At 43.9% G+C, this 23,752-nt stretch overlaps 1 protein-coding gene across 3 annotated transcripts in view; it reads left to right on the top strand.

Moving 5' to 3' along the window:
• HMGXB3 (HMG-box containing 3) overlaps window positions 1-16,066 on the top strand; it is a 40,066-nt gene extending 24,000 nt beyond the window's left edge. Inside the window, exons 7-21 of one of the 3 annotated variants that reach the window (XR_011854799.1) lie at window positions 531-886; window positions 1,642-1,802; window positions 1,938-2,035; window positions 2,677-2,772; window positions 4,153-4,299; window positions 5,954-6,258; window positions 7,393-7,523; window positions 8,768-8,899; window positions 9,535-9,719; window positions 10,548-10,767; window positions 11,225-11,358; window positions 13,208-13,324; window positions 14,306-14,515; window positions 15,107-15,728; window positions 15,760-16,066. Coding sequence is in view for 2 of the 3 variants with exons in the window: in XM_072145601.1 (XP_072001702.1) it covers window positions 531-886; window positions 1,642-1,802; window positions 1,938-2,035; window positions 2,677-2,772; window positions 4,153-4,299; window positions 5,954-6,258; window positions 7,393-7,523; window positions 8,768-8,899; window positions 9,535-9,719; window positions 10,548-10,767; window positions 11,225-11,358; window positions 13,208-13,324; window positions 14,306-14,515; window positions 15,107-15,586 (2,772 nt within the window). In the remaining variant the exon portion in view is untranslated. Of the gene's footprint in view, window positions 1-530; window positions 887-1,641; window positions 1,803-1,937; window positions 2,036-2,676; window positions 2,773-4,152; window positions 4,300-5,953; window positions 6,259-7,392; window positions 7,524-8,767; window positions 8,900-9,534; window positions 9,720-10,547; window positions 10,768-11,224; window positions 11,359-13,207; window positions 13,325-14,305; window positions 14,516-15,106 lie in introns of all 3 variants that reach the window. The other 2 variants (XM_072145602.1, XM_072145601.1) reach the window with 2 other exon arrangements.
• Window positions 16,067-23,752: the final 7,686 nt, after the last annotated feature.

Genomic DNA, 23,752 nt, shown 5'->3' with positions numbered 1-23,752 from the left:
ACAAGAGCTTACAGTCTATGAGGATGAGGGGGTGACACAAGAGCTTACAGTGTATGAGGATGAAGGGAGGACACAAGAGCTTACAGTCTATGAGGATGAGAGGGTGACACAAGAGCTTACAGTCTATGAGGATGAGGGGGTGACACAAGAGCTTACAGTCTATGAGGATGAGGGGGTGACACAAGAGCTTACAGTCTATGAGGATGAGAGGGTGACACAAGAGCTTACAGTCTATGAGGATGAGGGGTGACACAAGAGCTTACAGTCTATGAGGATAAGGGGTGACACAAGGGCTTACAGTCTATGAGGATGAGGGGGTGACACAAGAGCTTACAGTCTATGAGGATGAGGGGGTGACACAAGAGCTTACAGTCTATGAGGATGAGGGGGTGACACAAGAGCTTACAGTCAATAAGGATGAGGACTTTGCTGTAAGGGGATGACCTACATATTTGGTACAATACCTTCTCCAAACCCAAGTCAATCTTTATGGACCTAAATTCTACTTTTTTCTGCATAAATTTATCCAGGGGAAACAAGCGAAAGAAAAGTACCCAGTCTTATCAATTGCTGCTGCAGCGCCATCATATGGTGTGGAGGCTCAGCGGCCGCCTTCTATCCCTGCCACAGAGTCCAAAGCTACAGAGAAGGAGAACAATGAAGCGGTCAGCCATCTTCTGCAGGCCACCCCGGCCAACCCGGGCGATGAATGGGAAGAGGTGGTCATTTCCGACTCTCATTTTGTTACTGAAGATGGAGAAATGGTGCAAGGGTCCAGTCAGGGGGAGGCACAACCGGAGAAGAGCGCACAGGAGGCGGAGAGGGATCCCAGCAAAACTGAGAAACCTCCTGCAAATGGACGTCCAAAAGCCTTGTCATCTTCCAAGTGAGTGTAGCATAATTTTGGGCAGGGATACTAACCCTGCTCCTTCATCTGTTCCTTGGCACCTCTGCCCAGTCAAAAGTTTTGGGTGGTCACTGGACCCTCTATGGCCCATCGGTGGCCACCCTAGACCATGGGAGATGACTGAAACTGATGACTGCAGGAATAGTAATAATAATAATTCTATTATTTATATAGTGCACACAGATTCCTCAGCGCTTGCCAAATTAGTCCCTCTCCCCATGGGGCTCACAATCTAATCAGCCTACCAGTATCTTTTGGAGTGTGGGAGGAAACCGGAGGATCCAGAGGAAATCCACGCAAACACAGAGAGAACATACAAACTGTATGCAGATGTTGACCCTGGGACTTGAACCCAGGTCCCCAGTGCTGCAAGGCTGTAATGCTAACCACTGAGCCACCGTGCTGCCCCTATATGAATTGAGTTGCACTAGACATGATCCCTGCTTCTCCATTATACATGTGTGGGATAATACCTCCCCCCCATTACTCATCCCATGAGTGTATTGTAAGACAAAGCCTTTTATATTAGTATATAGTAAAACCTCATAGAGAACTTGCAACGAAATGGTGGTCGACTCCAAAGATGGCCTGCACGCCAAACATATGGAGCTGATCATCTGTCATAGACACACTGATAAGGGGGTCTTACAGTGATATGGGGTCTTAACATAATATGGATTACTTTTTATATTTTGGTTTTGTATTTAGTATTCATCTTGTATTCTTTCTTACAGGACGCATCCATCTTCAGCCCACAAAGCGGAGACAAAGTGCGTCACCAAACCGCTCGCCGCTGCCTCCAGGCCCATAAGAGCCATCCTCCCAGCCCCAGCCAATGCAAATCGCGGAATTGGCGTGGACAGTGCTGGCAGTTCCCTGACCATACTCAAACCTGGTAATGTGCACTATATTCATAGGTGCCAAGTCCAACGTTTAATTCTACATGGTTCCAACAAACGGAAGTATAGACTATGGACCGTCTATTTAAAATCTGCTCCTTTTTTAAACTTTCCTTTTATATTTTTTGTAGATGCCCACAACCTTCTCTCCTCCGCCGGGCTAAAGGCCAGCACACTGAAGCAGCTGGGTCAGGTGGTGTTACAGCAGCCCGCGTCTCAAGACATTACGGTAAGACCCCACATACTAAACCTCTTACGTGTTCAGACAGGGTTATGCAGGTTTCCAAGTAGGGTTGCATCGGGTTCCAGAATTGTGAGTGCGATACGATACCTGGCACGGTATGATGGTACTCAATACCGATATGATACTTTTCCTTACAAAAAAAAAAAGTTCTGAATCCAAAATGTTTATTAAAACATTAGTTTTTGCATCGCCATCTTCCTAAAGTCTGATTTTTTTTTTTTTTTTTTTTCCAAGGGCTGAGCTAGTTTAGAGGTTTATTTATTTTTTTGTATCTTTAGCTGTAATTTTCCTTGGTAGCACCTGGGGATTTGTGCAACTTTTTGATCACTTTTTGTAACATTCTTTTGGATACATGGGGACAAAAACAAAAAATTTCCATAGAATTTGTTGAGGATTTTTTTTTAAATATAATAAGATTACCACAGTCCTGGTGCCTGGATCTATGAGTAAGTGTCCCTGGTTTCTCATGCTTAATTTTGGTGGTAATTTCGTAAATGTACGTTATACTGTGTATTTATTTTTTAAATTTTTTTAAAATTCTTTGTGTGATTCTAAGAGTTTGCTATCATTGTATTCCACAGAAATTTATTCTAAGGCGTGAATTGTCGCTTGTTCTTTATCGATAGGTACGAGCGGACCTCCAAGCACCGGTATCACAGCCGCAGCTTAAAGTGGTGACTGAGTCCTTTCCGTCATACAAGTACAGCTGTCCTGCGGGGCTGGTATGTACCTATCCCTGACACATCCGAAAAGGAGTTGTACCAACTGCTGGGACCCATAATGATCCATCTCGCCGCTCAATTCAATTGTATGGGAATGCCGGAAATAGCCGAGCACAGCACTCAGCCGCCATCCCTAATCAATGGGGGAAATCATCATTGTCTATTTTGTCTATGTTTGGGGTTGTTTTGGCGCAGTAGTGGTAAAAATGCTGTTTCGCGACTTTCCATTGCGCCAAAATAACATGGGACAGAGCAAAGTCACTTTGACACAGACCCAAATTTAATTATTTGGTTAGACTAGTTTTCACAATACTAAACTAAATTCATGATTTGCGATTTGACGCAAATTGACTCCAGTCACCCCCCTCCCCTTCCCGGGTGTAAACAAAAAGGACAAAACCACTAGCAAATTTATCAAGACCAATTGTTCCTTAAAAGGTCATGAGCGCCAAAAAGGAGACAAACGCAAAAAAAGAGAAAAAACATTATTATGAGGCAAACCAAAAAAAACCCCAAACAAATACAATAACAAACATAGGGGGAGATTTATCATAGGCCTCTTATAGCAGAATTGTTCTAGTTGCCCATGGGAACCAATCAATCTTAGCTTTCATCTTCCCAGCTGAGCTCTGATTGGTTTCCAAGGGCAAATAGAGCAGTTTTACCTCAGAAACTTGATGATAAATCTCCCCCATAGACTCGCTTGATAAATTCAGATACAACTAAAATGGAATTGAACATAGACAACCAAGTCAAAGGCAAATTGTAATAATGAATTTGTGAGTGCCGGAGATGCCCATTCACTGTTATCCGCAATTTCCGACACTCCCATGCTATGGGATGGAGCGGACACTCCCATGCTATGGGATGGAGCGGACACTCCCATGCTATGGGATGGAGCGGACACTCCCATGCTATGGGATGGAGCGGACACTCCCATGCTATGGGATGGAGCGGACACTCCCATGCTATGGGATGGAGCAGACGGACGATTATTCTACCACTTCATCCATTACTGACAATGGGACCCTCATTCTCCTGACTGCTGGGGGTCTGGTTCCCATGATCGGTGAGGGTCCCAGAAAAGGAACCCTCGCCTATCAGCTGGTTATCCCCCTATTCTGTGTTTGGGACACTACAGCCGCTGTATACACCTAGAGATTAGCAACGGGAACCGTGGTGCTGGAATGGAGGGGAGCAGAGAGGCGCGAATAAGGTCATTGTTGTATTTTGCAGCCTCCCCTACTGACGGCCACAACATTTCTCAATCCAAGATGGTGAATTGAGAGAAAAATGCTTCTATAAATGCATCTTCTACTTTGCTATGGTCTAGTATAGAAAACATAACATAACGCCTTCTGTCCTTTCTCTTGTCCACAGGACCTGGGCCTGGCCACACAGCGCGGAAGAGGGAAGTGTAAAAACCCCTTCTGCAACTTCATGTACACCAACAGGCATAAGCCGAAAACCTGCCCCAATTGCGGATTCAGTCTTATGAAGGACAAAGTAGAAAAAGCAGCCAAACCTGTGAGTGTCAGTATCCTGCATAGAAATAAAATAGTGACTTTAGTGGCATTAAAGTTAAAGGAAATCAACTATCAAACTCAAGCATGATAAACTGGGGACACTTACTCATAGATCCAGGCACCGTGACTGTGGTAACTTCTTATATTTGTTAACCATGGCCTCCTTAAAGGAAACCTACCACTTCTGAAGGTAGGTATGAGATGCAAACACCGGGCACCAGCTCAGGGTGAGCTGGTGCCGGTGCTTAGTCTCGTTAGTGTTAAAACCGCGGTATCGCGGTTTTAACACTTTTTAAACTTTCTAGCAGAAACTGCTTCGGCGCTGCGTGCGCACGATCGTGCGCGCACCTACATTGGAAATGCCGCCAGGCGTTGCGCGCGCACGGTCGCGCGCAGCGCCGAAGCAGTTTCTACTATAAAGTTTAAAAAGTGTTAAAACCGCGATACCGCGGTTTTAACACTAACGAGACTAAGCACCGGCACCAGCTCACCCTGAGCTGGTGCCCGGTGTTTGCATCTCATACCTACCTTCAGAAGTGGTAGGTTTCCTTTAATTCTAAAATCAACCTTATAATTATGCTAATGAGCCTGAAGAGCTCCTGAGGGGGGGTACCAGAGCCCCTCTGTGTTGCAACTTTGCAGTCTGTTACACTGTCCCTCTCTGCTCTTGATTCTAAAATCAACCTTATGATTATGCTAATGAGTCTGAAGAGCTCCTGGGGTGTTACCAGAGTCCCTATGTGTTGCAACTTTGCAGTCTGTCACGCTGTCCCTCTCTGCTCCATCATAATTTTTCCCCCTTCCTGTAATATTACTGCAGTAGAGGATGTTTCTGCACACAGTGGGAGTGGAGAAGTGCTCATGTACAGTGTAACACCCTGTGAAGCTGCACAATAGAGGGGGTTCTGGTAACACTCCCAGGTCTTCAAGCTCCTTACCATAATTCTAAAAATTGATTTTAGAAGGAAGGAGGCCATGGATAACAAATATAAGTAGATTAGCAAAGTCACTGTGCCTGGATCTATGAGTAAGTGTCACTGGTTTATAATGATAGATTTTGATGGTAGATTTCCTTTAAATAACTCTTGTTTGCTAAAACCATTCCTGATGCCAAGCCGGTCCTAGATTCACATGGGATCGTTGAAAATTCTAGATAGGTGGCTTAGTGGTTAGCATTACAGCCTTGCAGCACTGGGGATCTGGGTTCAAGTCCCAGGGTCAACATCTGCAAAGAGTTTGTATGTTCTCCCCGTGTTTGCGTGCGTTTCTTCCTGGTCCTCCGGTTTCCTCCCACACTCCAAAAACATACTGGTAGGTTGATTAGATTGTGAGCCCCATGGGGACAGGGACTTATCTCTGTGCAGCGCTGCGTCATCTGTGTGCCATATATAGATAAAGGAATTATTATTGTATAGGACTGTACATTACTTTATGTATTCATATTCACCCGGGTAAAGTTGTACAATAATTGCCAAACCCTTCCCCCCCTGTTTCTGGACCCCAATTTTTTCTTAACATGACATTGTAACCAGCTAACTAACCACATCAGACAGGATCACCATCAGTCTCCTCTGCCGGATGCTGTAATTCCCACTGTCACATTCACATCACTTTGCTACCAATTCCTAATGGACCATTAACTCTTTTTATTCCAGGAAGCTCCCGTTTGTATCTCGGCCTCCAATCTGAGCACTCGCGAGTCTCTTACACAGACGCAAAAAGAAATCCAGCGACACTCCACCCTCCAGCTGATCCGTAAAACTGTCCTGATCCCAGAGAACGAGTCCGAATTATCGGAAACCTTTAACTTGATCCAAGGGCTCAATAATTCCTGTTTAGTTCTCTCCGATGTCAGCGATGGAACCTTCACCATAGAGCAGACCTCCTGGGCCAACGTCTACGAGTCGCCATCCGACCAATGTCTTCTGTGCGGGACCCAGTTATTTAAGGGTGAGAAGAAGTAAGTTGTTTTTTTGTTATTCTAATTTGGATTATTTTTCATATGTTTGATCCATTTTAAAGGAAATTTGCCATTATAATCCATCATGATAAACCAGGGACACTTACTCATAGATCCAGACAATGGGGCTCATTTACTAAGGGTCCGAATCGCGCATTTTCGTTGGATTTCCCGAATATTTTCAATTTGCGCCGAATTGCCCCGGGATTTTGGCGCACACGAGCGGATTGTGGCGCATCGGCGCCGGCTTTCACGTGACAGAAATCGGGGGCGTTGCTGTCGGAAAACCTGACGGATTCGGAAAAACCGCGGAATTTAAAAAAAAAACCCCTGTGTCGCATGAATAGCGCTCATATACACTGGGACGAAGAAGGTGAACTCCGGCGGACTTCATCGCAACAGCGACACCTAGTGGATATCGGGCGCACGACCTTAGTGAATCCCGGCAAGCTCCGAATCCACGTCGGAGAACGCACTGTGGGATCGCGAATGGACTGGGTAAGTAAATGTGCCCCTTTTGTTATCCATGGCCTCCTTCCTTCTATGTTATCTAAGGCCTCCTTCCTTTTACAATTATGATGCTAATGAGCCTGAAGGGCTACAAGAGTGTTACCAGAGTCCCTATGTGCTGCCGCTTCACAGGCTGTCACACTGTGCATCAGCACTTCTCCACTCCCACTGTGTGTAGAAACATCCTCTATTGCTGTGATATTATAGGTGGGGGGGGGTGGGCTGCTGATGGAGATGAAAGGGACCATATAACACACTCTAAAGCATAGAGGGGCTCTGGGAACACCCCAGGAGCTCTTCTGCTCCATGCAGCAGATTCACAGACTGTTACATGGTGCGGGAGCACTACCCTCCCCTCCAACTGTGTGCTGAAACTTCCTCTTCTGCTTGTGATTACATGAGGCAGAGGGAGGAGGAAGTGCTGAGGGAGCAGCCAGGGAAGGGGAAAACGATGAAACACTGAGGTGTTCTGGTAACACCACTATATTAACATGATTTTAATAGTTGATTTTAGAGGGATGAAGGCTGTGGATACCAAACACTGAATGATCAAACCTTGGTGGTGGGTTTACCTGTGAAGTATTTCTTCTATCAGTGATTTTACATTTTGGTATTTCTATCTAGCAGCTCATTGGCTGGAGCTCAGGACTGCTGGTTACTTACCGCTACCCGTCTGCAGCTGGTGACCGCTCAGGTCAAGGTGTGTCTGAACCCGCAGTGTTTGGCACTGCACAGCTTCAATGACATCTGCACAGGTATGTATGATGATGGTAAAGCCATATATTTACTTGGAGTCTGGCCTGTCTGCTATCTCTTTATGTCATCTTGTCTTGCATCTCGACTTTTTATTGTTCCTTCGTTAATTCGTTAATTGTTCCTTTGTTCATGCGTTAACACTTGCGTTTTGTAAACGCAACTGTTAACAGCTGTTTAATTAAGCAAATCTCCCTATAGCTGTAGCAATGCGTTTTTAAACGCATGCAGTAAACGCGACGTGTGACCGCACCCTGACCCTCTCATCCAAGAGGATTTTACATATCCCATCAGGAAGCACTGATTGGCTGGTGTTAGAATGAGCAATGGAGATCCCCAATTTCTAAAATCTCTGTTGTCAATTTATTGGCCAATGTTTAGGACCAGCAGAATACAGGAGTCCTAAACCTACCATCAAAATCAATCATGATAAACTTAAGCATAATTTTAAAAGGTGATTTTAGAAGGAGGAGGCCCTGGATAATCCATATAAGGAGATTACCTCAATCTCAGTGCCTGGATCTATGAGAAAGAGCCCCTGGTTTATCCATGCTACATTCTGATGATAGATTTCCTTAAAAGGCAAAAGAAGTTGTGACCATACAGACAGGCATTGTAACTGGACTTGGAATAAAATAAATCTCTTCCATTATGTCTCTGCATGTATATGCACCTGTGTCTTTGCCTCCATTGAGAGCTTCAGCCTTTCCCTGTTCTTACTATGCTGCCCTCTGCATATACACAACTTCCTCTCTCTCCACTGCTCTAGCCTTCCTCATGGTGTCTTCCATTGTTTTTCCCTTTTCATTGTCCGTCCTCACGGACAGACACAGGGATAGGGAAGGGGGAGGGGGCAAGATGAGTCATAATCTCCTACTACAGCTCCTCCTATTCATCAGAGCTCGGACATGTAAACAAAGATCCACAGAGAGTCTGCACAGAGCACAAGTATGTAGAAGGAGTACTGAATCACTCCGTGAACATTCAGGGATTATTATTAAGGTAGTAAAGGCATGCGTGCAACTTATTTAAAAGAGTGGCCAACCCCTTTATCGTTTTCAGTAAGTGATGGTTCTTAAAACCCGCTTTCAATGTGGATATTGACTTTAAATCTGTCTTTTAGTTTTAAAAAATATTAAAATATATTGGATAAATTACGATTATTATTATTATTCATTGGAATACCAGACACCGTGCATGGATGGCGGCGTTTTCATATTTTCTTATGTTTCCTTCTGGTATTCAGGCCTCTTCAATGTGGGGAATAAGCTTCTGGTGAGCCTGGATCTTCTTTTTTCCATCCGGAACCAAATCAAAATAGGAGAAGACCCTAAAACATCCATCAGCGGCATCTTGGAGTCAGTGCAGAGACAAGCAGGTAACACAGAATACATGTAGGGGGAGTGTGTATAGAGATGAGCAGACCTGAAGTATCGGTTCAGGTCCAACCGTGCGACCGGGATGTATTGCAGAACCTGAACTGAAACTACTGGGCCAGTCATCATCAGTCTATCTATATATCCATATGTGTGTGTGTTTATTTGCAAATGCATCAGTATTGTACAGGGGTCACGGGGATGACCTATAAACATTCTCACCGTTTAAAGGAAATGTATCAATTTTGACCATTCAGGGCTTCATATAGTGTTAAGTAGCCATAGAATGAGTCGTTAGTAGCTGAAGGATTGTGAAAAATGCATTTACATTCCAGGGTTGTAGCTGGACTCAGAGCTCAGCACCGCTGCTGTGTTCTTAGATCCCTTCTACTGTAAAAAATGCATTCACATTCCGGGATTGTAGCTGGACTGGGGTTGTGCACTGAATAAAGCTATAGCAGGATTCTGGTCAAGCCCGACAGCTCAGAGGGAAGGGGCTAGGGAGCAGTGCAAGAATTTTTGGTAAACCTTGTGGATGGTTTCTGCTTCGTTTGCTCCTAATTAATTTTTGGTAAACCTTGTGGATTGGTTTTGTGTCATATGTGTCATTTTTGTTCTCTGTTTTTGTCACCCCTAGAGAAGGTTCTGAATGCAGAGGAGCTGCTGACGGTGCAGGAGCTGCTGAGCTGTGGGTACTGGGCCTTTGAGTGTCTCACTATTCGGGATTACAATGACATGATCTGTGGTGTATGCGGAGTGGCCCCAAAAGTGGAAATTGCTCAGAGAAATGTAGAAAATACATTGACATTAACCAACATTGAGGTGAATACCTTTTACTCCCGGTCTGTCTTAGGCCTATTATTTAAAGGAAATCGACCATGAAAATCTGTCATGATAAACCAGGGACACTTACTCATAGATCCAGACACAGTGACTGTGGTAATCCGCTTATATTTGTTATCCATGACCTCCATCCTTGTAAAAAAAATCTACTTTTACATTTATGCTAATTAGTCTGAGTGGCTACCCTTGCTGTGATCTGGCTTTACAGGCTATTACACTGTCTCACCCTTCCCCCTGCTCCCTCAGAACTGAGATTACAGCAGGAAGTGCTCACTGCACAAGTGCTGAGGGTGAGACAGTGTAGCAGCCTGTAAAGCCACATCATAGAGGGGCTACATACTCATAGATCCAGGCACCGGGACTGTGGTAAACTTCATATATTTGTTATCCATGGCCTCCTTCCTTCTAAAATCAACTTTTACTATTATGCTAATGAGCCTGAAGGGTTCCTAGAGTTGTTACCAGAGCCCCTCTGTGATGCAGATTTACAGGCTGTTACACTTCCCTTTCGCACTGTGTGCTTGACCATGCTCTGCTGCAGTGAGATTACATCAGTCAGATAAAGGGCTCTGGTAACACCATTAGGAGCTCATTGGCATAAATGTAAAAGTTGATTTTAGAAGGAAGGAGGCCAGGGATAACAAATATAAGGATATTACCACAGTCACTGTGCCTGGATCTATGAGTAAGTGTCCCTGGTTTATCATAATGGATTGTGATGGTAGATTTCCTTTACGCATTATTACTTGGTGATTTATAACTTTCTCCTAATACTAGACTCCGTTTCTCTTGTTGCTTTGTCTCCAGTTTACGTGGCCGGAGTTCTTAACAACCAGTGAGGTGAGCATGGAAGCTTTCTGGTCCACGCTGGAAAATGAGGTCTTGGAACAGGCCGCCTTTCCTTCCAGTATTCCCATCACAAAGTTTGACGCCTCCATCATCTCCCCGTTCTTCCCTCCGCTCATGAGAGGAGCTGTGGTGGTGAACAGCGAGAACTACAAGAATCTGGAAATAAAGAAAGTTGTAGGTGAGAATATACTAAAAGGATTCCATGCCGAAAATGAAATCCAAATTATTCCCGTTACTTTCCGTTGAATGAAGGTTCCTACGAAAAAAAAAATTTTTTCTTGGAGATGGCAATAAAATGTTACTGATAGGGTTACAAACATAAGTACACAGCTGCTTTAATACAAAATAATTAATGTGACTCCTCTGTTCCAGCACCTGTGGTCTGGAGCCGCCTTTGTTGTCACATGGTGTGCTGTTCAGGGCAGGTCACTGCTGCAGCCAATCAGAACAATGTAACTTGTTCATAGGTCACCACTGAGAGCAGTAATTGGCTGCAGCATTGTTTTGCCCTCAAACACCATATGGCAACAGCTAAATCGGCCTGGACTAGCAGTGCAGGAACAGAGAGCTCCGGTAGAGGAGGCCTCATCTCTACAGCTGGTTTGTAGCACCTTGTCTCTTCTTGTTGGGTGCAGGTAATGGCAGTGCTCTTGCGAGGCTTCTTCATGACGAGACCCTGAAGCTGGACAGTCTGAACAAGCTCAATACTGAGGAGCTGCAAAAAATCCTGACTCTTTGCGGTATTCCTTGGGATAACACGGATACAAAGGTAAAGCCCAATCACACATCTCTCTCTGAGGCCTTGGGGTGATTGTGTTATGTGTGATACTGTACTTCCTCATGCTTTGCTCCCATTCCTGGTGTTATATCTAGGGAAGAGTTTCTTATTGCAGGATCAGATGCATTTCGGTAGTTGTCACCACCACATGTCAGTAAACGGGAGAAGACACATTAAAGCGAACCTGTCACCAGGAATGTCAATTTTAGCGGGTGACAGGTTCCAATAGCCTCTGCTATGCTGATTTTAAAAATGCCTCTGTCAGCATTCTCAATCTTTTCAATACTTTATAAAACTTTATTTAACATTACCTGGCTCCCTACTGGTAGCAAGTGATGAGTTCTGTGTCGCAGTCTCCTCATGCATTCTTCCTCTATTTCACCCCTGCCTGCTCAATGCACATGTCCAGAAGAGGGAAGAGGCGGAGTGAGTAGGATAAGTGTGGAGACCAGATTGACACAGACCCCTTCCCCCAGGGACTCTCCACACGCTGCTGACAGGGGGCCAGGTAATGAGAAATAAAGCTTTATAATTTCTCATTACCTGGCTCCCTGTCAGTAGCGTGTGGTGAGTCCCCAGAGGAGGGTCTGTGTCAGTCTTGTCTCCTCCACACTTATCCAACACACTTTGCCCCTCCCCTCTTACGGACATGTGCCTGGAGCAGGCAGAGGGATAGGGTGGAATAGAGGAAGAATGCATGAGTAGACTGAGACACAGAACTCACCACATGCTGCTAGTAGGGAGCCTGGTATTGTGAAATAAAGTTTTATAAAGTACTACAGTGTTTCAGAATGCTGACAAAGGCATTTTTAAAATCAGCATAGCATAGGCGATAGGTCACCAGCTTAAAATTACATAAGCTTTTTTTTTTTTAAAAAAAGCATTTAAAGCTGCTTTTTTTCTTTTTAAAGATTGTAGTCTATTGCAGTGTATGTTATCATAAAAAAGTTCACACTGAAGTGATATTATATCATGAATGTAGGGCAAATAACTAGAAGCATATAATGGTGATTTCCAACATTGTTGATTCCTTACCCAGCACAGACGCTCCCTGGCCCATGCAGGGAGATGATGGTGTGATCAGGTTCCAATGCAGGTCATCTCATACGCGGGGCACACTGAAGTAAACGATTTTGTTTGGTCACTTGGGTGTGTCTCACCTCCCTTAAATGTTCCTGGAAGTGTCTGGCATTCATCATCCGGTCCCATAGGGCACAATGTTCACAATGAAGTGTTCATCAGTTAGGGATGTGGCCACTTTTATGCCTTTTCCGGTCTCTTTATACCTCTGTTACGACCTTTTGATGACTCTCTCCGACTCTCTAAGGTCGGTGGCCATTTCCGTCTGAGAGAATCACGCTTCCAGCCTTGCAATTCTGAGGTTATGTTAATCAATTGTTAGGCGTCCTATTGGTCTCATGATGTTAAGATGTGATCAGCATGATAAGGAGGACTGTCTAAATACCAATTCTAAATGAAACAGGCAATCCACACTTTGTGAGTTTTGCCGTTCAGCTCCTTGTCAGAGAACAGCAAGACGTGCAAAAAGTTTCGTAATATAGAACAATTGGACCTGTGCATGTAAAAGAGAAGAGGAAGTTCACCTGTAAAGGTTAGGGTTCATTTTAGGTCGATCCCGAAATTTTACCGACCAGCCAAAAATCCGTATGGTTTTGTGAGTTGTTTATGTTGCATGTGTCGTCGCGGTGTATTAGATTACTGATCGAGCTCCCTAGTTGTGATGTTGCCCTTGGGGTAACTTGAAATTAAAAAAAAAGTTGTTGCATTAGCAAAAAACTTTATAGTATATGTATGGCATAATGTTTTTTCTGTATTTTAGGATAACATGTGTTACTCCATCTTGGCTCTTTCTGAGTTTGTACAGAACGGCACCCAGACTAAGCAACCTCCGCCGCAGCTAACCGGAGGGAAACTCTACAAAGTCTGCCCCCATCAGGTGAGAAAAGTAGCTGTAAATACCTGCACGTTATGGGGCAGATTTACCAGGGCTTGTGCATCCTGGAATAATTACAATTACTTACGAAGTGGCACCTCAACGCCAAGTGGGCTGGACGGGGGGCAGAGTGAGCCGGTGTGGGGCGTTATTGACCTCTTTAAAGCCTGCAAACATTCACTGTTGACTGTTGACATGTTTTTTCTGCAAAACTATGACCGGCAGAGCCAGGACGTCTAAGCCTCCTGATGTATCCTCCGCATCAGGGAGGTGTGTGGTTTCCAACATACGCCGGTGCACAAGAGTGCTATCGTATGATAAATTCCACCATATAGGGAAACGTTGAGAAGATTCTCGGACATATAGCCCCCACAGGACGCCTGCTGTGTATGACATTGTATAGTGGTATATATTACCCGTTGGCTTGCCTGTGAAAACAATGTATACAATGTGGTAAAAGAACTTGGACCTGTCACCAGGAATATCATTGACAGGTTCCAATAGTCCATTTTATGCTGATGTTAAAATTGCCTTTGTCAACATTCTGAATCATTTCAGTACTTTATAAAACTTTATTTCACATTAACTGGCTCCCTGCCAGGAGGAAGTGGTTAGTCCAGAGGGAGGGGGACGTGAAGCTGCTTTAGCCTCTGTGTCTCAGTCCTCTCTTCTCCACACTCATCCAGCTCGCTCTGATGTGCAGTCGAGGGAGGGGGATGATGTGGGGGAGTGGAAGAATACATGAGGGGTCACAGGTTGCAGCTGCCCCCTTCCTTTCCCAGGACTCGGCACAAGCTGCTGGCTGGGAGCCAGGTAAAGTGAAATAAAGTTTTATAAAGTACTGAAACCATGCAGAATGCTGACAAAGGATTTTTAAAAAAATCAGCGTGGCATAGGCTACTGGAACATCTCAGCAGCTTAAAATGACATTCCTGGTGGCAGGTTTACTTTAATATGAACGTATCTTATTTCTTAATTTTTAAGGTGGTTTGTGGATCCAAATACATTGTGCGTGGAGAAAGCCCCCGGGATCACGTTGATCTCTTGGCCTCATCCCGGCACTGGCCTCCAGTCTATGTGGTGGATGTGGCCACCCAGGTGGCTCTCTGTGCCGATCTCTGCCATCCAGATCTCACTAAACAGATGTGGGGGAAGAATCAGGGATGTTTCTCTGACCCTTTAGAGTCACCAAAGGTAAGTGTATACGCTTCATAAACCTGCTTAATCATTCGTGATGGTATCTAAGAACTCTGCTTGCCCTAATTGAATGCAAACCTTAACTGGTTATTACAAGGGGGAGCTCATAGTTATACTATAGCAAACCTTCACCATATTGCAAGCTCCTGACGTGAACAGTAAAGATTCATGTTGAAGGAAATTTGCAAATACATTTGCCAGGATGGAATAAGGAAAACATTGCCTCTTGGCTACCCTGTAAGGCAGCCCTCTTAACATTAAGCATGACTTTTAGGAAGCCTAATTAAATGATGCAGGATAAAAGACAGAATCATCAAGATTATTCTAATAGTAAACGATGCCCGACTGGAAGCGCTGTTTCAATGTCTGCATTTTAGGCTTCCTGAAAGTCACTTGATGTTAAGGGGGCTGCCTTACAAGGTAGCTGAAGAGGCAATGTTTCTCTTATTCCACTTGCAAGGTGGCTTTAATTGGCAAAGTCCCTGTAAGGGTGATTCTTATTTCCCGACTTGCATTGGGTTAGAGCAATACAGCAAGCAGAGATCCTAAAAAAAAACAAAATTGTGACAATATGTTCCTTTGTCTTAGTACGTGTCCTGCCCAGAACTACTCGACAGACATTACAGCGTGGACATCATGGGCAATGAACCTTCAATTCTACATCCTGTTACAAAGTCGGAGTCGAGAAGAATTGTCCACGCGGTGGCGGAGCAGAATGGAGCCTGTGACCCCACCGCCCGCCACCATTCAATGTCCTTGTGCCGGGAGATGGAGCCATACAGCGCGATCATCACAGCCATCGGAGACAGCAAAACCAGCAACATCCGCCACCTCCCCATTAACTTTGACAACGTCACCCACTATTACCTCTACAATCGGTTGATCGACTTCCTGACCAGCCGCGAGATTGTCAACCGGCAGATTCACGACATTGTCCAGAGCTGTCAGCCCGGAGAAGTGGTGATCAGAGACGCTCTGTACCGGCTCGGCGTGGCCCAAATCAAGACCGAAATAGGCGACGGCGTCCTGGAGGATGATGTATTGTTGGAACAGCTGAGTTCTGGGTGATGCGGCCTGTAATACAGTATTAAGCACTACAGGATCCATAGGTCCCCTACAGACTATAGCGACAATCACGTGTCCGCAGAGCGTCTCTTTCGTGGCGGAAAATGGACAAAACAAAGCACTTTGTTATGTTGGTCTGGTACATGTCCAAGCTCAGCAAGGCCTGTGTGGCACAGATCATCGACATTTAAAGGGATGGTATGGAACTAGCAAGACATGGCACCCATCTTCCCGTAGAGTCCATGTCCGTTTCCATCCCTTCAATGGGAATGTGATCCTGAATGCAGCCATTGTGCAAAATCGGTAGAAAGTGGCCATGTATTTTTAGTCTCATTCACTCCCTTTGAATTTTCTTGGCTTGAGCACATGAGAATTATAAGTGTCTTTCATGATCCATGTAATCACTGTGTGTCAGGCCACCACTGGTCCAACATTTCCCAACATTTACCCTAAAAAAAAAAAAGGCGCCAGGATACGGATGGATTCGAACACGACCCATTAGCATGGATCCAAGAGCATCTGTCAGCATCTTACTACCCTCTTTTTATTGAAAAGAAATGCACAATTTGCCAAGCCGAGTGTGCAAGTGCATTGGAGAGTCATATGAAATAACTGTTTTGTCAAAAACTTGGATAAATTATGTCTAAATTATTAAAGGAAATCTACCCTAAAAATTCATCATGATAAACTAGGGGCACTTACTTATAGATCCAGGCACCGTGACTGTTCCAATATTCTTATACGAGTTATCCATGGCCTCCATCATTCTAAAATCAACTTTTAAATGGTTTTAATAAGTCTGAGGGGCTCTGTGGGATGTTACCAGAGCCCCTCTGTGCTCTGGCTGCACAGGCTGTTACACTGTCTCCTCTGCCCCCTGCTCGGCACTTCCATCCCCTCCCTCATACTGTAATCTCAGACTGCGGGGAAGTGCTGCTGCACAGTGGAAAACCCTTTGAAGCCACAGAACAGAGGGGCTCTGTTGCCGCCCCCAGAGCCCTTCTAGCTCAAAAGCATCATTTTATAAGTAGACTTTAGAAGGAAGGAGGCCATGGATAACAAATATAAGAATAATACCACAGTCACGGTTCCTGGATCTATGAGTGAGTGCCCCTGGTTTTTTATTATGATGGATTTTGATGGTAGATTTCCTGCAAAGGGGTTGTCTAAAATTCTGGGGGTGAGCTGGTGAGGGATTTAAAAAACAAAAACAAACCTGTACTCACCTTCTCTGTCACACCGACGACAAAGGAGGTGAGTACAGGTTTTTTTTTTTATTTTTTAAAATCCCTTACTAGCCGGCCTCCAGAATTTAAAAAAAAATCGGACAACCCCTTTAAGATGGACTGCAGTCCGTAGGTGACTAAGTATTGCTGGTTCTTACCGTATACACTTGTCCTTTATAGGACCCTTCGCGGCTCAGTCACTTATTGGATCAGGTCGGGGTCACGTGCCAGAGAGGCGGAGCAAAAAGGAACAAAAGTTCTGGAGTTTATTAAGTTAAGTTATTATTGATGGATTATCGTAGAACTTCTCTCTCTGTATTGGCGACTTGTCGCAGGCGCATAGTTCAGGATGCGATTTGCGCCAGATTATTGTTCCTGTTGTATTCAACTTGTCAGTCCAAAGTGTTTGTGGATCTTCTGCCAAGTATGAAAGTGACCTCAACATTCTATATGTTGTTTGGTCTTCAATTAGTAGGAATCCAGCACTGTGGACTTGGGATAAAAGCTCTTAAAGGTGTTTTCCATTCTCATATAGGTGTTCACTATTTATGACATATCCTTATGATGTAGAAGATTTGAAACACGGCACCGAGTATCAAACCTTTTAGGACTGGGGTGAGAATTGGATAATGAGCACCATCCATCAGCGAGAGTGCGGTAACTCCGTCTCGCTACATGTCCGCATGATGTGTCATAAATACACAATAGATGCAGGTCTGACCTTTAAGTAGAGAATGAAGCTGCACTGACCCCGTACTCACATGGACACTCTTCATTCAAGTCTATGGGAGCACCCAAAAAACATTTCACTCTTTATATAGACCTTAATCGGAAAGACTCACATCTATAATGCAGTTATGATATATCCTGTGGATATGACGTACATTTTGAACGTAAGGACACCCCTTTAAGATTGGAAAACTCCTTTAAGAGTTTTTACACCCAGTCCAGTAGGATATTGCTCAATATTAGATCAGTGGAGTTCCCACACTCGGGATCCCTACTAAGATGCTGATTCTGGAAGCCTCGGATGATGGAATTTACACAGAAAACAGAGCCAGAAGTCCAGCTCCATTTTCTGTGTAGTGGCCAATCCTTGGAACTGCAGCTCAGCTTTTTTCAACTTTGGATTCAGATCTCATATTGATGACCAGACCTGTGGATTAATCTGTGAAATTTACCTTCAAAATCTATCATGATAAACCAGGGACACTTACTCATAGATCCAGGCACCGTGACTGTGGTAATCTTCTTATATTCATTATCCATGGTCCCTTTCCTTTACAAACAACGTTTACAATTATGCTAATCATCTCATGGGCTCTGGTGGGGGTGTGTGTTACTTTAGCCCCTCCATGCTGTAGCTTCACAGGCTGTTACACTGTGCTCCCTCGCCACTTCCTACTGTAATCTCACACAGTAGGAAGGGGAGAGTGCTCCTGCAGTGTAACAGCCTATGAAGCTACAGCACCGAGGTGCTCTGACAATACCCCCCCCCCCACACACCCCCCAAAGCCCTTCTGGATCATTAGCATAATTATAAGGACCATGCTTCTCCTGTATAAGAGTTTTGCTATAATGTCATGCACTGCGCATGGAAATGATTGGGGTGGTTTCTGGTACAGGAATTGGATCCTTTCCTAATTCTGGCCCATACCTTAAATATGTACCGTAGGTCCAATGCAATAAAGTTTCATGTTCTAGAGAAGTTATGCATTTGCTTGGTCACATAAATTGTAAACCTTGCCATTAATCCCAGTGTATACAGCTCCTGTGCAGACTTATGTGTCTCCATGTAGTCTCCCTCAAGTGTAGTCTGGGGCTGACTGATGGAGACACATAAGCTGCATAGGAGCTGCAGACGCAAAAAGTATCACACTAACAATTGCTTTCTTCTTAGATTCATTAGATCTACAAATAAAAACGACTATTCTGCGATATGATGGAGGTAGAAAAAAACTAAAAAAATTCTCTAAACATAGAAAGAGAGCGCCCCCTGGGGTATTCTGGTTGCATTGGGGACTCTGAGATCATCACGACTGATTAATATTCCATGGGATGGATGCTGAATATTTATTAACTTTTGCCTTAAGTGTAATTTGTTATCGAGGTGCAAATTGCATCGGAATCGTTATTTAAATTCTCTTAAATTGTACGTGTTGCCGCAACGTTATCTCTTCATGCACATTTATTTATGTTTTTTTTTTGTTTGTTTTATATTTGTTGTGTGAAAATAAATTTTTATTTATTTCGGAAAAGTTTTTATTTTTTTCCTGGCATCCTTAAAGGGGTATTCTCACGAAGACAAGGCTCAAGGTTTAAGATCGAAGTCAAACCTGTCTCTATGAGGTGTACAGAATTTCGGTCGCCCCTGGTTCTGACCATTAATCTTCTTACTTTAGGGTCAGGGAGGACATATTGTTCTCCTGTCTGACGCTGTACTGAGCTGCTCTTTGCACCATAGCATTCCATGCATTCTCCCCACTCTGCATTCCAAGACGAGCTCACGCAGAGACTTCCTGCGGGCAGAGTGAGGAGAGTAAAGCTGCAAGCTACAGACAGATAAGGTCATTATTCAGGGGAGAGGGGCACAGCAACAGTGTATGTTGTAGATGAGTTTAGAATGTGATGTGTATTTAATGGATCTCATCTTTGATCTCTCCCATTTCTCTTTCTATGGGCAATTTACTTAACCCGTTCCCGGAGTTCACCGAAAGTGCATTGTCCGACGATAATATACTGTGCCGCTATTCACTAAGATCGTGCGTCCGATATCCTGCATGTGTCACTTCCCCGCTCACGTCCAACAGAATTCACCTTCTTCTTCCTGGTGCATGTAAGTGCTTGATCTTGCAACACAGTTTGAAAGTTAAATCCTGCGCTCAGTCCGAATTAGTCACATCGACAGCATGCCCAGCTCCCCCAAATTTCAGTCACATGAAATCCCCAGTTAAATACCTGTCACAGCAGGGCAAATCCCCAAAACTTCAAAAATCCGACGAAAGTGTGATCCCCAGACCCTTAGTGAATAAGCCCCCATGTGTCAAATGCTAGTATAATGTTCAGAAGCTAAATAAAAGTGTATATAAACCCTGTACCCTGATAATCTAAGCACATTGTCAGCACACTGCATTTCATAGCACAGCGGGATCATGAAATGTCTGCTTAGTCCCCGCCCACACCCTCGAATATTACACTGACCATCACTGAGTGATAGGAGCTAAAACAGCAATAACACTGAGTAAAATTGTAAAGTAAGGGGTTAAAAGTGATCTTTATTGTGTAAACCTCACTAGGGGAAAGAAATGTGAGAATTTTCTTTCATGGACAAACCCCTTTAAGGGTCCGTTCATATTTGCTCCCTTTTCGATCCATTAGATTATTTCTACAAGAGAAGATGAATCCAGGACCAACTTTTATTTCCCGAAATTCAAAGGGTAATGAAATAAGTGATACCCCAGCAAGTAATGGGCGAGGGACGTCTATCTTTTAGTCTGTGTCCAGAGCACGGCCGCCATCTTGAAAGTCGCCATATTGGGTCAATGTCAAGACAAGTGTTGATGCAGAAAGTTGATAACTGCAATCAGATTTGTAATATCTCTTGTGCTCCAAAAGTTCTCAACACAGAAAGTTTGCAACAACGACCGGGAACGTTCCCTGTGATGTACAGCTATATGGTGCTGTCCATAGTTCTGAAGGCGCTGGATCCAATAGTTATGAACCTGCATGGGAATTCTGGTCATTTTTTGATGACCAAATTCCTATTGGAAAAACTCCATCACCCATTTTAGATTTATCATATTTCTTTTTGTTTCTAAAATAAAAGGGTGCACTGGGACTTTTGATCTTGAGGGATCTTGATTTATGAGGGATTTGGTGACAATCTTGTGATCAACACAAAAAATATTTGAAGATCCATCTAGTCCAAACTACTAAGAAACCTCTGATGCCGGAATTAATACAGAAAACCGAGGCGGAAGTCCAGCTCCATCCTCTGTGTAGTGGCCAATCCTGGGAAGTGCAGCTCAGCTCTTATTATCTTGGGTTTCAGATCTCCTATTGATGAACAGTCCTGTGGGTTAATCTGGAAAACTTCTTTAAAAGAAATCTACCATGAAAATCCATCATGATAAACACGGGACACTTACTCATAGATCCAGGCACCGTGACTGAGGTAATCTTCTTATATTTATTATCCATCGTCTCCCTACTTATAAAATCAACTTTTATAGTTATGCTAAAGAGCCTAAAGGGTAAGAGGACTGTTACCAGAACCCTGCAGCCTGCTGCAGCCTCACAGGCTGTTACACTGTCTCCCCCACCCCCTGTTCACTCAGCACTCCCATCTCTGTCTTCCTGCTATAATCTCACAAAGTGGAAGGGGAAGTGCTCTTGCACAGTGTAGCAGCCTGTGAAGCTACAGCATGGAGGGGCTCTGGTAACACCCCCCCCCCCCAGAGCTCATTAGCATAATTGTAAAAGTTGATTTTAAAAGGAAGGAGGCCATGGGTAACTAATATAAGAAGATTACAACAGTCCCGGTGCCTGGATATATGAGTAAGTGTCCCTGGTTTATCATGATGCATTTTGGTGGTAGATTTCCTTTAAAGACAACAGCGGTTATGACCATACAGACAGGTATTGTCCCTGGAGATCTGTGTAACTATATCTTTGTGTTCCTTAATGATGATATTTTTTTTTCTTCGTTAAAGGACATCTACCACCAGGATGAAAGACTGTATGCAAATGAGCCTGAGGGGCTCCAGACTTCATTAACACCTATGGAGCCCCTCAGGCTCATTTGCATACAGTCATTCATCCTGGTGGTAGATGTCCTTTAAAGGGATTGCCAAACTTAAGTAATTAAAAGAAGCCATACTGCTGATAACAGATGGGCCATAGTGGAGTAAAAAATTGCTCTCTGGCAGCTAGAATTAGGCCAGAATCTCCCATCCATGGTCAGTGTGTAATACAGTATTACGCTTCAGCCCCCTCCCCCAACCAACCACATGAGAAGAAATATATTCAGCCGTTGTATGAGATTATAATTTATTTCGAATGAAAATCGTACTGTAACTGGCTCCTCACATGTCTCACACATCTCATTATGTATAAAGTATGATCAGCTTATATTGGTTACACAAAGAAACTATGATTAATAAAGATTTGATATGGACATGAGATCCTGGTACTTTATATAGATAGAGCGGAGATTATAATATGTTATAGTCACTGTATAGTTTATACGACTTCAAGGACCTCCCCACAGTCAGATATTTATCCCCTACCCTGTGTATTATACAGAAAACCCCTTATAGTGACATTGTTATTTTCTGCCTATTCAATACCCGAAGGGCAATGGACAGAGAGACCCCATTACTTTCAGTGTGCACCACAGTGCAATGCTTTGTTTCTCCTGTGGTGGCGCTGTGGGAGGATTAGACACCTGTAAAAGTTACAATGTGATCTCTTTATTGTTGTAAGACCCTTCTATCATACAGGGATTATGGAAAGTGGCATTCCCTTTAAGAAAGCCTGGCTAAGTGACATGTTATTATAAAAAGTTTAAGAATCTTTTCCACGCTACAATATTGGGGCAGATTTACTTACCCGGTCCATTCGCGATCCAGCAGCGTGTTCTGTGCGGAGGATTCGGGTCTTCCGGCGATTCACTAAGGCAGTTCCTCCGACGTCCACCAGGTGGCGCTGCTGCGCTGAACTTCATCAAAATGCACTGAAGTTCATCAAGCTGGGCCGAGTGCAGGTAAGTGCGTGTCCAGCGACACTTTTTTTTTTTTAATGCGGCGGTTTCTCCGAATCTGTCGGGTTTTCGTTCGGCCACGCCCCCGATTTCCGTTGCGTGCATGCCGGCGCCGATGTGCCACAATCCGATCGCGTGCGCCAAAAACCCAGGGCAATTCAGGGAAAATCGGCGCAAAACAGAAAAATTCGGGCAAATCGCTGTAAAAACGCAATTCGGGCCCTTAGTAAATGACCCCCATTGTGTTAATATAATGCTGTGCGGCAATACAATAACTGTGTTATATATGAATATACATGGCATATACCTATATGCGCTACATGTGCTATTATGACTATTAAGCTTTGGATTGGTAACTCTGATGCCTTGAATATCAAAAATAAAATCTATACCAAAATAGCTTATTATTTAATGTAATGCCCTTACAGTAATATCACTTTTATATAATCACCAGAGATTGAAGCACATATACTGAGCACATATATATTAGTATTAATTATTTCCAACTTGATTACCACAGAGACAAAGATTTTTCACACTTGAGAGCCCTTGCATTTACTGTATAGTCAGGGGTGCGGAGGTAGCAGTCACATCCTTCCATGGTGACTGAGGCCCAATGATAACCACTGTTGTTGTTGTTGTTAACTTCTAAGGAACCTCTAGCACCATGAAACCCTGATTGAGAAACACCAGTGTCGGATGGGCCCACCGGAGGATCCTCTGGTTCTCGGGTGGGCCCTTCCCACACTGGTGTTTCTCAGTGCTGTAAACAGAATTATAGGCCCAAGATATCCAGCAAAAGAGAATCGAATTTGAAGGTTACTTCTCAGGGATTCCCAGAATGTGTGCCCCTCAAAATAATTTTATCTAGTGATCCCAAAGATCTACAGTCAGATATTTGACTCCACATAATAAGAACTCAATAGAATCAATAGACTAAAAGATGCTACAACGTAGAAATAATACTGTAGTTATAAATTCGGGAAAGAAAATTTTTTGTATTTTTTTGATCTACTTTTTTTTTCTTCAATTTTGACCCCTTAGTGGAATCACAGGGTATCGGCACCTAAATATAGGTCAGTTATCGATTGTCAGTAATTCATGAAGTATCCGGTTCCTCCATTCAGAACACGGCAGTATCAGCTTTTCCAGTGTTACGACATTAATGCTACATTTCATTGG

Source organism: Engystomops pustulosus, chromosome 4 (assembly GCF_040894005.1).
Source record: "Engystomops pustulosus chromosome 4, aEngPut4.maternal, whole genome shotgun sequence".
In the NCBI taxonomy this organism is placed as follows: domain Eukaryota; kingdom Metazoa; phylum Chordata; class Amphibia; order Anura; family Leptodactylidae; genus Engystomops; species Engystomops pustulosus.
The sequence above is the reverse complement of the archived record's forward strand: the minus strand, read 5'-3'. Positions and strand labels throughout refer to the sequence as shown.